The sequence below is a fragment of the Orbicella franksi genome, chromosome 14, assembly GCF_964199315.1.
Source record: "Orbicella franksi chromosome 14, jaOrbFran1.1, whole genome shotgun sequence".
Lineage (NCBI taxonomy): Eukaryota > Metazoa > Cnidaria > Anthozoa > Scleractinia > Merulinidae > Orbicella > Orbicella franksi.
In genome coordinates, this window is record NC_138158.1 from 21,960,675 (window position 1) to 21,976,080 (window position 15,406).

The 15,406-nt window shown below is 38.8% G+C and overlaps 3 protein-coding genes across 4 annotated transcripts in view; 2 read left to right on the forward strand and 1 right to left on the reverse strand.

Moving 5' to 3' along the window:
* Nucleotides 1-314: 314 nt before the first annotated feature.
* On the forward strand, nucleotides 315-8,929 carry LOC145467072 (uncharacterized). Its single transcript, XM_081450592.1, has 15 exons — nucleotides 315-491; nucleotides 658-705; nucleotides 1,234-1,312; nucleotides 1,826-1,905; nucleotides 2,428-2,499; nucleotides 2,672-2,736; nucleotides 3,162-3,277; nucleotides 3,793-4,191; nucleotides 4,605-4,668; nucleotides 4,741-4,861; nucleotides 5,124-5,276; nucleotides 5,523-5,615; nucleotides 5,976-6,068; nucleotides 6,519-7,809; nucleotides 8,117-8,929. The coding sequence occupies exons 1-15, from the start codon at nucleotides 369-371 to the stop codon at nucleotides 8,341-8,343; spliced, it is 3,024 nt and encodes a 1,007-aa protein (XP_081306718.1). The 5' UTR covers nucleotides 315-368; the 3' UTR covers nucleotides 8,344-8,929.
* LOC145467077 (signal recognition particle 19 kDa protein-like) lies at nucleotides 8,799-11,098 on the reverse strand. The gene is made up of 5 exons (XM_081450598.1): nucleotides 10,998-11,098; nucleotides 10,831-10,906; nucleotides 10,291-10,362; nucleotides 9,580-9,688; nucleotides 8,799-9,076 (listed from the first exon to the last, which is right to left on the reverse strand). The coding sequence occupies exons 1-5, from the start codon at nucleotides 11,033-11,035 to the stop codon at nucleotides 8,928-8,930; spliced, it is 444 nt and encodes a 147-aa protein (XP_081306724.1). The 5' UTR covers nucleotides 11,036-11,098; the 3' UTR covers nucleotides 8,799-8,927.
* A 36-nt stretch (nucleotides 11,099-11,134) lies between these two features.
* The window catches only part of LOC145467074 (centrosomal protein of 78 kDa-like), an 8,301-nt gene continuing 4,029 nt past the window's right edge, over nucleotides 11,135-15,406 (forward strand). For both annotated transcript variants that reach the window (XM_081450593.1, XM_081450594.1), the window contains exons 1-8: nucleotides 11,135-11,588; nucleotides 12,046-12,127; nucleotides 12,505-12,601; nucleotides 12,718-12,790; nucleotides 12,908-13,011; nucleotides 13,587-13,761; nucleotides 13,926-14,039; nucleotides 14,832-14,896. In XM_081450593.1, the coding sequence (XP_081306719.1) occupies nucleotides 11,327-11,588; nucleotides 12,046-12,127; nucleotides 12,505-12,601; nucleotides 12,718-12,790; nucleotides 12,908-13,011; nucleotides 13,587-13,761; nucleotides 13,926-14,039; nucleotides 14,832-14,896 (972 nt within the window). In that variant the 5' untranslated portion in view covers nucleotides 11,135-11,326. The remainder of the gene's footprint in view (nucleotides 11,589-12,045; nucleotides 12,128-12,504; nucleotides 12,602-12,717; nucleotides 12,791-12,907; nucleotides 13,012-13,586; nucleotides 13,762-13,925; nucleotides 14,040-14,831; nucleotides 14,897-15,406) is intronic.

A 15,406-nucleotide genomic window follows, 5' to 3' on the forward strand; every position in this document is an offset into this window, starting at 1 on the left:
TCCGCTGACCAAAAGATTCACACTTCACATCAACTAAAAACCTCAGTTCTTGTCTCTCAAAGAACTTACCATACTGAGTATAATAAATCACGCCTCATGGCTATTTTAGGGTACTAGGCAAATTACGCCACTCAAAGTCCAACCCCGTTGACGTCGACCCCGCCGTGAGGTGGCAACAGGTAATGCTGGCTGGCCACACAGGGCTCTGGTATAGTCCAGCTCTGGCCCCGTCTCTTTCACGCAACGCCATGCTCCCGAAGAGCGTAGCGTTGCAGACAGAGAGAGGGCTAGTTTAGCCTCGTTTCTGACGCCGCCAAGGCGAGCCTGGGCTCTATCCACTGGAAGGCGGGAAATAAAAATTATCAAACATGGCGACCAGAGGAGGATTTCTTGTTGGAGATCATAACATTCGTCCTCGACGCCCTGTCAGATACGTAGCCTCAAAGCAAACTAAATCAACCAAAAGGAAGAAGAAGAAACCGGAATGGGACGTAAGTACTGTAACGTTTACGGAGACGTTTGCCAAATTATTATTTTTGCTGGGAATCCAGAGATTAGAGATCGATAATTTTTATGAAACGTACGACGAGAAACTTTTCTCGCTTTTCTGACACGTCAGTTGGTTCATATCGAGGTTGCCACATCTTTTTTTTTCAGAGCACAGTGAATGACTTGAATGTACACAAGGCCACGAAAGAAGAACAGGTATAATCAGTCTTGGGATTTAGTGAAACTCAATTTATACCAGCCGCGCTAAAGTCTTAAGCCACATATTATAAGGTTTATATTCAGACTGCTACATGTCTGGAGCACCGTTAAGCTTCAGTGGCCTTCCCCTTTTTTATCAGCTGTGTTGTAATTTTAAATCTATACAATTGTTGTGTTTAAATCCCTACATATCTTCGTATCAAATTTGTGACCTTTTGAGTTTGACAATGTTTGACCGCAGACACCTGATTTCTTCTCATGAATAATCAAGAGATCGTTTTCAATCGGTTGTGGAAACAATTAATGGTGCATTTGCCTTTAACGATCAAGGCACCTGCATATCTAGAAGACATGTAACTGGATACTTCCATAACACCAACCCTAACACCAACCACTAGTCAACCCCCCCCCCCCCCTCCCTGACCATACCCATGTCCAGAATCCCTGTAAAGTGCACCTCAGTTTGTAAGCTCGGCTTGTAACTGCTTAAAAGTTTTGCTCCTCATTTTGTGCATGATCTTGAAGATCAAAAGACATGAACTTCACAAATCCAAAAATGCCAGCAAAGTCCACTTGCTGAGTCAAGTCAAGGACAGAAGTTTAGGTGAGTATCCTTATTGTTATTATATAGCTATGGCTTGTTAAGATAGAACTTTAAAAGTGATTGGATGCTAGTTGTGACCATGCCAGATTTTACCATAATAGGCCACATTCGATGTATCAATATTCTAACATGGCTCTGAGGCTTTCGGGTCAAAATTATAAATTTTGTAAGTTTCTTTTGTCTCTCAATTCCCAAAAGAGACTTGGATACAAAGAAAGCAACACCAAATGTAGAAGTTTGTCCTGAAAGCCTTGGAGCCATGTTAGAATATTGATAGATCGAACGTGGCCTATTCTTATGGTACAATTTTAGTGTGTTAATGCCCAACTACCCAGCTGGGTGGCAAAAACAAATCGGTCTGTATACAATGTACTAACTTTATATAAACTTATTAACTGATGGTTTTCCCTAGATTTCTTACTTTTATTAAAAACATGATTTTTGCAATCAGTATCAAGTATCTCAGTCTAAAATAATAACTATAATATTTGTTTTAAAATGTGGCTTCACCAGACTCCACCATTCAGACTCCAGATACAGTTGAAAGGCGGAAACTGGCCATTGTTCAAGAAGTTTTATATGGTCAAGATAAGGTAACATGTACTGTAGAGAGCAATAAAAAGATCAACATCTTTGAGACAATCTGTAGACATCTTCCTTTAAGTAACAGCAACTGGTCAGCATAGTACCAATAATTAATTAATATACACATGCATGGGTAAAAAAATATTTTGTAACCATATTTTTTTCCAGTCTAAGGCTGTCTCTAGGCAAACTTTTCTCCAAAAAAGTAATGCTACCCGGAATATTTGTTTGGTGTTGGAAAAAGCAACTAGATCAAAATTTATTATTATTTTAAAGTACATAAATTGTGTATGAAACCTTAGCAGCAAAACTGATGTTAAGGGTGCATTCCTGTGGGGTGATCTGGATCAGGATCAGTGATCCAAGATCACTTGGATGATAGTGTATCAAAAGAACCGATGAATCCATTCTGGTCACGGATTCATCCGTTCCTTTGATGTACTCTGATCTGAGTGATCTTGGATCACCAATCCTGATCCAGATCGACTACTTTTTTTTTTACCTGAAAAAGCTTTTAATTAATTTTTAAGTTTCAGGATGTGTTGTCCGAGTCCGACAAAGCTATGTCAGTTGTGAAAGACTTGTTTGGTGATGATCCAAAGGTAACAAAAACCTTAAGATGAGGTGTTCGATATGGTTAATTGACATGTAGTATATTATTTGTTATTTTTCTGTAATGTTCCTGCTTTTACATGTAGTTCTAATGCATTTTTCGGGCTGTAGTATTGTACATGTATGGTCGCCTAAAATATATCATTTTTCAACGATTAACAGAAGTTCATGGGATTTCCAAATATCACTGCTGCCCCAAGTAATGCTTTGAATGGCAAAGAAAACAGGTAAGTAAAGTCAAACACTATTTGAATATTATGATACAGTCAAGAATTCTGATGTGTTTTGTGTACCTACTGTATCAAAGCGATTGAAAAAATGTCAGTAATTCACCCTTCCTGGAACGCTTACGTAGGAAAAGTGAACAAATTTCTATGTAGCTACATTTAGCTAGGTGTGGCTCAGCGAGGCATAATCTCTTATGATATACCTTATACAGGATTTTAATTAATTTTTTAAGCAGGAGGACAACTGGTTTTCACAGGTGGGCAAAACTTTTGAAACTAAACTTCTTTATAAAAAAATCTTTCCCTAGATGGTCAAACTAGGCAGGCAAAATCATCCTCACAGGCGATCAGTTTGCCCCATGCCTGGCCCTTAATGAAACCATTGCTTACATAATTTTAAAAATCATCATTCTTTCTGTGGTTAGATTTCTAGCTGGTCCACTGGGTGAAATGCCAGAGACTCCAACTCATCTATCGCTGCTGAGTGATTCCGTCATGAGAACACCAGCTTTGAATGAACTTCCAGGTGACCACAATCAAGGTAATGTACATGCATGCATATTAGTAAAACAATATTTGAAGTGTCACAACAATTGAATCTGATGAAATCTTTCATACATGAATTGAACTTAATACGTGTCCTACTCACAAACACTATTCTGCTGAATTAATCCCAAGGATTTTGTCAGGCTAACTATTTTGACCATTAACGTAATAAGTATTAGTGTGACAAAGTATTATTAAACTTAAACTTAAACTTAAACTTATTTGTTGGTGGTCATTTATATATCTGGGAGTAGAGAGGGAATGTGGGAGTACAGATTTTATCCAAACACACAATGAAGTGATCAGCTAGACTACATGTAGGCCTAGGGCATCACTCATAGGCCCTTGCATTATGTTTTAAGGGAAACTTTAATGTTTCTGTCGAGGGAGCCACTCCCTAGGTGTAGTAACTTAACTTGTCATTGAATCTAGAGTTTACTGCCAGCTAAATTACTACAACTAAGGCAACAGGTGCAATTATTAATATTAAGTATGGATTTTATTATGCAGATGAGTTTTCTCCAGGAACACCACCTTCTGGCCATGAAAGAAAAACACCCTCTTCCTTCCAACCCATGCTTGATGTTCAAAGATTTCATCAATACGTGGCTGAAGAACAGAACAAATATCTTGAGAACCGTACACCTCACTCAAATGCCGGGCATGGCTCAGGCAATGTGCCCTCACGTGATAGCATTGCTGCTGGACAACCCACCATTTCCTCAACAGATGGTATAAAAATCATCGAAGAGGGATCTGGACCCTTCCGTGGAGGGCGTGGCTCTGACCATGTGGCACAACACAGCAGCTTTCCTATGGTTGCTGATCATGCTAGTCAGCCACCATCTTTTCTAAGTCAGGAGTCAGCAGATACTGTCATTGCTGGAGGGCCTAACTTTGTAAAACCAGGTGCGAGAAAATCATAAATCATTTTTTTTTAGTTCAACTGGACTGCAGTAAAATGCTTGTCTGTCCACAGATGTTTTTTACCTGTGATTTCTCTTCATTGAGCACAAGAGCAACATGAGCATGGAGCACGAAAGAAAGGCTTTCCCCAGCCCCACCCCTTGGCTGGTGCATGTCCCACGCAACCGGTTAATATTTTGCTTAGAAGCTTGCTATCTTGAGGAGCTATAGACAAAATAGAGGGTAGAGGCTCTCTGATTTCTATAGTAAATGTTACAGCAGCAAATAGCAGTTTTTCCACTTTGTTTAGTTACTGTTAGTAGTTCACAATTTTTTTTTTTCATAAAATTTTGTTAATTGTCTGCCTTAAAACTACTTGTCATAAGTATTATGATAATTGATTTTATCTTTTCTAGTGTCCATGGGAGAATCAACTTCAAACAACAGTATTCCATCCAGTGTTAGAGCACAATCATCCAGGTATAAAAAAAAGTAATTTAAGAACATTTCAATGTGATGTCATACTGAATTCATACTGTGCTTTCTCAAAAGAAGTGCAGTATCAGATCAGCGGCCTGGACCCAGCAAAAGAGACACAACGGCTAAACCGAGTCACAACCCGACATCTAATTCTTCATCAAGTGGTTTACGAAGTCTTGATGACTTAAAAAGGGTTTGTATGTTGTATTATACATGTAAATATAAATTAATGCAATTATAACAATATTGGTACAGTACGGTAGTTCCGATAAAATACCTGTTGAAAATTATTCCATTTTTTACAGGAATTTTTTGGATAGATACATAAATAAGCTAATGTACAATTTTGAGAATAGTTACGTCTTAGTCTAGTAAAATTTGAACGACAGTGATCTATACAATAATTTTTTACATAGTGCGTAGGTGTGTGTAATTTAATTTGTTTTTACCATTAGATGGTGGAAGAATTGGAAACAGAAGTAGCAGCTTATGAACTTGAAACAGGTCGACAGCAAACAAAACTGACTTCGTCATCTGTGGGCAGCTTCAGTGGATACACTGCATCACTTATTACTGCAGTCACGAAGTTGATGGGTTACTTGAAGGAGGTACAGTACTGTATACATGTTCACTGTATATAATTTATGTAGTATTTAATTTTCAAGAACATCTTAACAGCTGTCTGTCCTTCTTTGCTATTGTGTAAAATAATGCAAGCAATGTAATAAATTATGACAAAATAATAGTTATTATTATATACATAACAGTCACTTGCATTTTAGCCTGGAACAATTTCAATCTTAGCTTCTTCATGTATAAATTTCAATTATTTTATTTGCAACGTCTCCACATAGAGTGAAATTCAAAGGAAAGCAGAAATGGTTATGAGGGAGCAAGTTCTCCAGGGATTTCAAGAACAGAGAGCTTTAGTTGATGCCCTTACTAATGTGAGTATTCCATTGCAACTTAACCAACTTTAAAAAAAAAATCTTCATCACTTACCGTACAATGGAACCTTTATAGCAAGTACTGTAACTCAACAGTGATCTATAGATGACTGGATTTTGCAGTCTCTTTTTCTCTTGTTGCATCAAGTAAACTCTTCATAAGTATTGTGGGAAGCAAAAAGCACTGACAATCAATGCAGTTTTAATCTGCACTGAACTCATCTAAAATAGGGATTGTCTCACAGTCTTCATGATTGTACACTTAATATTTGGTAAGTAGAACTAGACTAGGACCAAGTCGTGCACCACCCACTGTAACCACTAGTGTCGTCAAAAGTTTATGACTGATTTGATTTTCAGGATATTCTCCACACACAAGAACAGAACCTGGCTTTACAATATGAGCTGTTGGAATACAGAAAAACTACAGATGAGCAGCTGCAATACTTGAAGGTAAATAGAAAGTTCCTGGATTCCAGAAATTATCAACTGAAAATATTACAAAATTGCATATTTTATGTATGTCACTGATGGCGTAGAACAGTGTAGAACACGCTCACACCTTAGCAAGAGGAGTGATTCAGTCTTCACAGCAATTGTTTGAATTGTTATTCCCTTCCTGGCACCATATGTAAGATGTAAGTACACTATAAGATGTGCACAACACAATGCGTGAAAGTGCTGCATGTTTGTAAGCTTATCTGTACAACATACTCCTATGCATCCACTGGGGACTTAAGATTGTTTGGACAGTAGTATTGTTGTTCTTCTCTCTACGTACTGATGGCATACACTTGAATATATCATTATATGCATAAAATAAAACCTGAGTTACTGTAACATTTTACCCCAGCAAACATGAGCAAAATTGAATAATGGCTTCAATACTTGTTCTTATTGTAGAGAGAACTTTTTGCTGTCTTAAGAAGCCATGAGTATCAAGCATTATCCAGCAGTATCAACACCTTGTACAGTTTAAACCCTGTAGCCTTGAGGCAAGGAGCTTTTGATGCCCTCCATCCATCGCAACATGAAAATCATAGCTTGGAATATCTACCTGGGGCTCCAGTTTCTCAAGCATATGAAAAGCAAGAACAGGAAGTAACCAATTTAAGGACTGGAACAGGCAGAGATTTGACAGCAGACAGTAGAAACAAGCCTTCATTTATACCTCTTGCAACATCCCAGGATCACAGTGCATCACAGTACTCTGCTTCGAGTAGAATGGCTGCATCACCAGTTTCCCACAAACACAATCCACCAGTGACGAGCATTGACTCTGTGCAGCCGCACATCCAAGTTTCCATGGAGAATTACACTAAACAGCAACATTCAGTGGTGACTACTGCAGTGTCAGTTCCCCAGTTGCCACACAATGGACATGTTCCTTTGGTGTATCCTTATTCTGGTTCAACTAGTGTCGATCATGGAATGCCTGGCCATGGACAGATAAGTTCTAACATTGTCATGTACCCTCCCAGCCAAGCTCATTTCACTCAAGCTAGAAACAGAGAAGCAACCACATCAAAACCCCAACCAATAGCGACTGGTGTTCCTAATATACCACTGGTACAAAACCAACCAGCTCAACCAGGTACTAAAGTGATGCACACAGGATCATCCTCAGTTTCACCCTTGTACAGTTCTCATCTTCAGATGGCAGGGCAACCCAGCATTAATGCACAGGTGCAAGTACAAACCTCTCAGTCAGCAGTCGGCCAGCAGGAAGCAGTCTTCAATACTATCCAGCCAATGCCTGGTGTTCCACAAGAGTTTCCACTGGGGATTCCAAAACCACCTCAAGCTGCCTCCCACACATTGTCCCATGAAATGCCTCCTGCTGGTCTTGAAGAGGACTCAAGATTGAGTTCCCCTAAGTATGTTAAGAATCCGGAGTCCATAAGACAAGGTGCTGCTGCTGCTGCTGTAACTTCTGCTGAATTATCTGACTTGAAGGAGAACCAAGAGCAGCCTCCTCGGCAAGTTTATGTCCAAGCAGCTCCAAAAATGGAACATGCATCAAAATCCCAAGGCTTTGTACCAGTTTCCAGGGGAATGATTGGTGGTCTTCCAGCTAATCATCAGCTCAGAGAACGGCTTCAGAACTTGGCCAACAGGCAAAAGACTTCGACAGGCAAAACTGGCAGCTGGGATGTTGGTAGTGCACACCAGAACAAAGGAGAAAGCAAGAAAGGTAAAGTACATGTTCAGATCTTGTCCTCTGCGATGATGTGGAAGAAACTTAAAGGTAAAGTCTGCATACGAGCTAAGAGCGCACTAACCATGAGGCCACCGTGCCTCCATGGAAGAAACCTAACTTACATTTAATTGATTTTCTTATTCCAAAAATCACTGATGCAAAAAAAAAAAAGAGTTTGATGACAATAATGTCCCTCTTCCAACACTCCTCCCCAAAACACTAAAGCAATAAGCCTGTTGGACAAGGTCACGGCATATTTTTTCTGATTTTACAATAATTATCACTTTTTTTGTTTTTTCAGTTCAACCACCACGCCCAAGTTCTCCACATGTACACTTCCAGGATCCTCCAGTTTCCATGAATAGGCTCGACAGTTCTAAACAGCAACATCAGCAGCACTCCCCTCCTGTTTCACCCATCCCATACAAGAATCCAGCAGTCCTCAGGTCAAATGCCCCACCTGACAAAAGAGTTGTCGTGAATCTACCTAATGCCTGGTCTGATGTCTCATCAACAATTTCACTGTGAAATACAAAATGCTCAATAGTCTTCCACTGTGGATATCAGTTTACTCAGCTTCCCTTAGTTAAACAAACGTATTTCAAAATGGTTATTAAAAAGATCTATGCCATGAATTGTAGGCATCACAATATTAACTGCTGTCTGGGAAAATGAACCCACACTCTTTCCCTGAAGGCACAAGACCATTCTCAAGAAAGTGATTGGAATTGTGGTTATTGTAGCCGAATGTAGATATGATAGCAACAATAACTACCTTGTGGATTGTTAAAAAATCGTTCAAACTTCCATAGTATTGTGCCATGTTGTAAATAAATTATGACACAAGACGAGTCTTGTCTTGCAAAACGAGACTCCTTCCTTGAGACATAAGATTCTCGTCTTGTGAGAGGGTGATAACTTACTTTCAAGCATTACTGTAAATGCTCCAACTCGCACATTTGTGTATCAATGTAATAATGTCCTTTTATATTTTAAGTGTTCTTCAAACTACTCCTTTGTTGCACAAAACAAAGAATTAAATACACATGTACACAGACACATATTTTATTACTTTGACGAAAATAATTGTTTAAATACAAGCAAGTGTTTTTTCATTTTCCTTTGCCCTTCTTTCCTTTCTTCTTCTTGGAGCTTGCTCCAGCTCCTTGCTGTTGACCTGAACTGTCACTTTGTGAAGATTTGCTTTGACGACTTTTCAATTTGGGGATCATTTCACCAAGAAATAGAAATAAGGCTTTTCCTGTCAAAAGCAAACAAATAACAGTGCATCTTTAAAGGCAAAAAAAAAAAAATTATCTGCCAATGGTTAGAAGGTCTACTACTGAATTATGTTTGTAATTAAGGCACAACTTGAGTCAACAACAGATAAGCATGATACATAAACAAATATTATGCTATTTACATTTATGGAAAGCTCAACATGTATACGATTATCTCTTTTCAGTGCAAGGTATCCCATCCCCAGCCCGACATAATCACTCTTGGTATAACTACATTAGCCCAGTGAGCATCGTTGACCAATTGCTGGCTATAAAACAAAATGCCCTAAACCTGACTTGAGTCAAAGTGAAATAATAGTATTAAAATAGTAGTATTGTTGTTAAAACAATGGGATACTACAAAGTGGGAGCCTGCAAAGTCAGGTTTTTTCCCACAAGTTGTATCTTGTATTTTGGAAGATTATAATGTGAACAGAAGGAGAACAGATTTATCTACAGTTATTATACACCAAGCATCACTCACTTGATTGAAATTTCTCATTGATAAAGCTGTTATCACTTTGCTTCAGTTGTACACGCACTCTGCCTTTGCACAAAGCATCTTTAGCACTATCCTTGGGATAAAATTTGTTCTGGAAACAACAATGAGAAGAAATAGCATTGCTTATTAGAGTTTATCTGAAATCTGTTACATGAATTGAAGAAAAGGAGGTTCCTGATTAGTCTGCGAAAAAAAATCTAATCAAATCAAGCTTGCTTGCAGACTACAAGCAGTCCCTCTTTTCTCTTAGTCCTACACTGTATTATATATAATTAGCTGTCCGTTGCCTGTCAGTGATTAGTATAAATATACTACCATTCTATCACACATACCATTCTCTGATTGGCAACGTTACTCACCATCTATTCTGAGCATAGTAGATAACGAGTAGCCCCAGCAATGTGTGCTTGTAAACAAACTGCTGGCCACTTTGTGTTTTCGAAATGTCTGAAGAGGATTCAGATAGACTTTTGAGCGACTTGTAGATTTATACTAAAACAAATAGATTATTTGCTCTACATTTCTATGCGTGATAGTTAACTTGTGCTGAGTCCTTGTAAACTACCGTGTGATAGAAATTGTGAGCTCATAATCTTATTGTTGAATAGAAAACGATGAGAGAACCAATCAGATTCAAGGATTTCCAATAAAACAAAGCTGAGTGGCATCTAATGATTTTTTTTAAACACCAACCTCTAATTCGCAATTGAGTCCCTGACTCTGGCATACATCTCTTATTTCATAAACTGTGGGGTTGTCAGCAGCCTGTCAATAGGATATTGAATGAGTTAGTGTTGCAAAAAAATGCACTCAAATTTTTGTCACGTTGCTCTGCCATTGAACCAAGCTTTATAATATACTGAATATAATTATAACACTGCTGTCCACGGAATATCTTAAACAATATCACTCAACTATAATTCAATACAAGACCTACAACTGTCAACCGATGCTGTGAACATCACGGGTGAAAATTAATGACATTCAGTTTTACAATTCATGAGCAAGGAACTGTCCATTTATTAAATACCTTGCTTCCTTGCATCGTGGATGAAAGTAAAATTAAACCGCTCCGGTTCTTTTGCCGGAATCTTTTGCAAAAGCTTTAGTGCACTCTTATTTCTTGTCGGCTCTTTTCAGAAAAAGTCTGTCATGTCTTGTATTCTCAAGCACTGGTCATCCGTTGATCAAATGAAGAGAAATATGTAACAAAAGAATAATGTATTTCTCTACCTTATCTTTCGGGACACGTCTGCCCTGTTGAACTGTTCTTCTACTATTCAAGTAAGCTGGGTACACTATGATCCACCTGGAATAAAAAATCATACATAACAGTGTAAAATTACGTTGAATCTTCGGAATTCGGTACCGATTTAACTTTGTAGTAAAGAAATCTTTACCTGTCTTTTGAAGAAGGATCACTGCTCAAGTGCGCCATTTTGAATTAAACAGTGTTTCCGCTGACTTCCAGAACTGCGGATTACCCTGGGCCCGCGATCAAGTGGCGAAACTCAGCGCTCATTTGTCGAACGAAAAACGAAACGAACCGTTGGACTGGAAAACCATAAGTTTATTATACGAAATTATGGAAGTTTTGTGGGATTGTTTATCAAGGTTTTGTTACAGATCTGTTATGGAACAACAGTGTTTTCATTGCTGCTAAAGTCATCATAACAATTGCAAAATCCTTGAGGCTAATTGGGGGAGAAAAAAGCGCGGCAAATTAAATATGGCCATGATTGAAACCGTGCGTCAACGGCAAAAGAACTCCGTGGACTTCGCGTCGTGCTACGATAATCTTTGCGCTCTACAGAACTCCTGTCCTCTAGGATCAATCACTGCGAATCTAGATGAACTTACTATTGATTGCAATGCCGATCGAATTCGCCATTCTGACTGGACTCCAATCTTGAACGCACTGAAGATCAACAAGACTTTGAAAACCGTAGCTTTCAGGAGTTACTGGCAACAAACGTTGTATCCGGATGGAGGTACATAACCGTTTCCTTTATTTAACCTCTATTCAGTGCTACAAGATCAGTAGATTTTAGATTCAGGACAGAGCTACCAGGAGTGGGGGAAAGGTTGGATGGGAGCAGGGGGTAGTGCCACTCCTTGGGTCAACCCTTGGGGTTTCATATGCAGGTTATGCTAAAGATTTCTGGTATGGGTTTAAAGAGTGTGCCGTAGGTCACATATAGACAATCATTTAGTCTTAGGCGTATTTTTGTTGGTGTGTATTGAAGGTTGTGCTTGGCACATGTTGGCAATGCACCTTGGTCACTTCACTTGTTGCCATAGTGAATCCTTAGCGTGGGATGTGCCGTATGAGTGTCTTTGAAATGGGACCTGGCTAACAACTCCAAATTACAGTTTACAGACTTCCTTGGCATTCCTTGACATAATTTTTCAAGACGGTGCTTTTTGTTTGATCTTATATTTTACCAGAAGTATCTGAGCAACGTTTGCAGGCATTGAGGAAAAGGGCTCCTCCAATCCGCAGCAAGGATGTCACATACAGAGTCTGCAGGTACTGGTTTGTTATAAAATATTGGTTTCCCAGTGTCTTCCCTTTTGACAAAACTACAATTTAGGGCTGTCATTAAGTTTTGAGTCACCTAAAGCCTTGTTCTCCACACTCATAGCAAACTTGTTACGTTGTGGGTGAATACTATCAACAACAGGCAATTTCACCCGTTGCATCAAGAGAAAATCAAGCATACTCAGCCATGACAGGTGTTACGGGTTACGACCCTTAATGGCAGCCCTGCAATTCGCTGATCAACAGAGTTTGAAACATGTATGGCAGGATATGATAATTTACTTCTAAAAAAAAGTGTTTGAATCATTATTAATAGTGATTATTAGTTACCAATAAAAGCATGTTTTTCTGTTATGATTATGCAGAACTATCAAAGAATGTCTAAGTGTCACTGAGAACTTGAAGTCTGTAACTTTCCAAGGAATTCCACTGAGAGAGCGAGACCTGACTTGCTTGGCTAAGGTACTAAATGTGGCCATTTACATAATTATGATTTTTTGTAACATTTAGCTCCTTCACTTTCCAAAATTGCTCTCATAAAATGGCAAATTTATGTTGAATTTCTGTTATTCTTCTAGGGTATAGCCAAGAACAAAACTCTGCAACATTTATCTCTGGAATTTTGCCAGATTGGAGATAGTGGTGTTGAAAGTAAGTTCTTGAATCTTAAGTCATGGAGGTGTTTTTAGGCCTGGGACAGTTCTCTTATGCTTATTTCTTGGCCACTTTGTTGCTTGAGATGCAAGATGCATTGATTTTATTTTGCAGTCCTCTGTAATGCCATAAAGAATAACACTTCACTGATGACTGTGAACTTCTCTGGCTGTAGTCTAACCTGGAGAGGAGCTGATACCCTGGCTAAAGTTATAAGGGTAAGCGGTACTTAGTACACTTTGATCAAGACTGCCCTTTACTGTTGATATCAAGACATGGGCACCTTTAGTAGGCTGCAGTGCAGGCATTATTTTGGAACAGAATGCTCAATAGACCAGGTTATTGATGCTGCCATTGTGGATTGTAATCGAATGCTTCACTGGTTAAGGGTGGGCCAGAGTGCATGATAGGGATGCAGAGGTCAGTTTTTAACCTGATAATTTTAGGCATAACTTACAATCTTTTTGATACAATTGTGTGCAGAGCTAATCTTGTCTTGTGGTTGTGGTTAATATGAATGAAATACAGTTACAGTTAAACCTTCTGTTAGTAGACACCATCAAGACCTGAAAAATTGCCCCTTTAGAAGGAGATAGATCTGTTTGTTGTCGATTGTATATGTGCCATGGAGGTTAAAAAAATGTGCTTGTACTGTTTGTGCCTGGGGTCATGACTAAGTCATCAACTGAATAATTATATGCAAGCAAAGATCTCCAAAACCAGAGGTTCAATTTGTTCTTTCACGAATGAAAGTATTTCTAACTTTCTTGTATGTTTCCTTGTTACATGAAAGCATCAAGCCACAAGACGCCACAGTGTTGCTTGGCAAGACAGCTTACGTTATCGCCGTCCAGATCTTGACAGAATGCCAGGACTTCGGAGAATAACAATCTGTAAAAACCCGCTCATTAACGATCATGGGGCTGAACTGATAGCTGAAGCACTGAAAGATGACCTCTGGGTCAAAGGTTATTTTTACATGAACATGAAGTGTTTATTTTCCACTTAATGCATTCAGCATGTAGGTAACAAAATTTAAATCACAGCCTCTAAGATTTCAAAGTCAACTTTTGGCATAATTCTTAATTCAGTTGTTAAAAATTTGTATCTTTTTATATTGATTCTCCTATAGCTTTAGATATGCAACAATGTGGAATTTCAACTGTAGGAGCAATGGCTTTCCAGCCTGTATTAAAGTTTAACAGCACTGTCAGTGTACTGGACCTCAGGCTAAACCCCTTGATTGGTGAGTGTAATTTAAACAATTTCAATAACTGTTATAAATTTAAACCAAAACCAAAGTAATAGAGCAGTTTTCGATTGAATGGCAAAAGTAGTGAGGCAATTACTTTGGTTTTGGTTTTACTTTACTTTAGTTTGAGAAAGGCTAAGTAATCTAATTGGTAAGTAATTGGTTGGGTTTGGTTTTACCACACTCAATTGAAAACTGCTCCAACATGGCCAATCACACAAGCTCAAACAACAGAATGAAGCAATGAGAAATGACGAGTGATGTTCACTCTTGACTTTGAATCTGACTGGTGTATTGGTGGCAGAAGATTTCAATCCATTTACAGCATAGTAAAGCAAAACCACAGCAATTTCTGATTGCTTTTGACATTCAATTGAATACTGCTTGTTGAAGAAATTATTATCAAAGCTACATGTACGTGCAAAAGAGCGATTTTCAATTGAGTGTCATAAAACCAAAACTAAAGTAATCTAAAGTTATCACTCTAGCCAGTCACAAAGGACTCAGATTTTACAATGAACCAATCAAAACTCGAAGTAACTACATTTAGCTGACGCAAATCGCGGGAAAACATGTGCGAGCGAGTCATGAGTTTGGTTTTAATTCTGATTGGCTGAAAAAGTGGCGTGAGTTTTTAAGCCAATCGTGTGGCGTAGTTGATGCAAAACCAATTACTTTGCGACACTCAAATGAAAGCTGTTCTATGTCTACTTCTTCCTTGAATTGTTGGAAACGTTTTCACAATCTTACCCTAACCTGCTTTGAACCCATATTTGTAATGTATAGAGCGAGAAGTATTTGGATCCCTGATGGAGCAACTGATGATTAACACTGGAGAAAGTGAATTAGAAGTAAGCTAAATCCTTGTTTTTAGTTTCTGTCATCTTCATACCTTCACTGGTCGTTTTCGAGATCTGACGAGGTATGTGAACTAAGGCAACGTTCACACTACGTCGGAGAAATTTGAAAACGCAGCTTTGTTTCTACGGTTAGGTCTACTGTCCACACTAATCCGTCACGAAAACGGAGCTTTTCGAAAACGATGGCGTCACGATAACCATGTGATTTTCCTGCCCGAGTTTTCCTCAAACACAAATCCAAAATGACCGGTGATTGTTGCGTTTTTAGATTCCTCCGGCGTAGTGTGGACGGAAAACATTTGATGCGTTTTTAGAGTGAAACCTCCGTTTCCAAATTCCTCCGGCTTAGTTTGGGCGGGGCTTAACTGACGTAGACCCTCCCACTGGCACATGACGTACGCTTTTCTGATTGGTTGCTACTTTCGCGCGAAAGGTCATGTCTAAGTTATAACCAATCACGGACGCCACACGGATCTCCGTAGAGCTAGGTCACCAATTTGG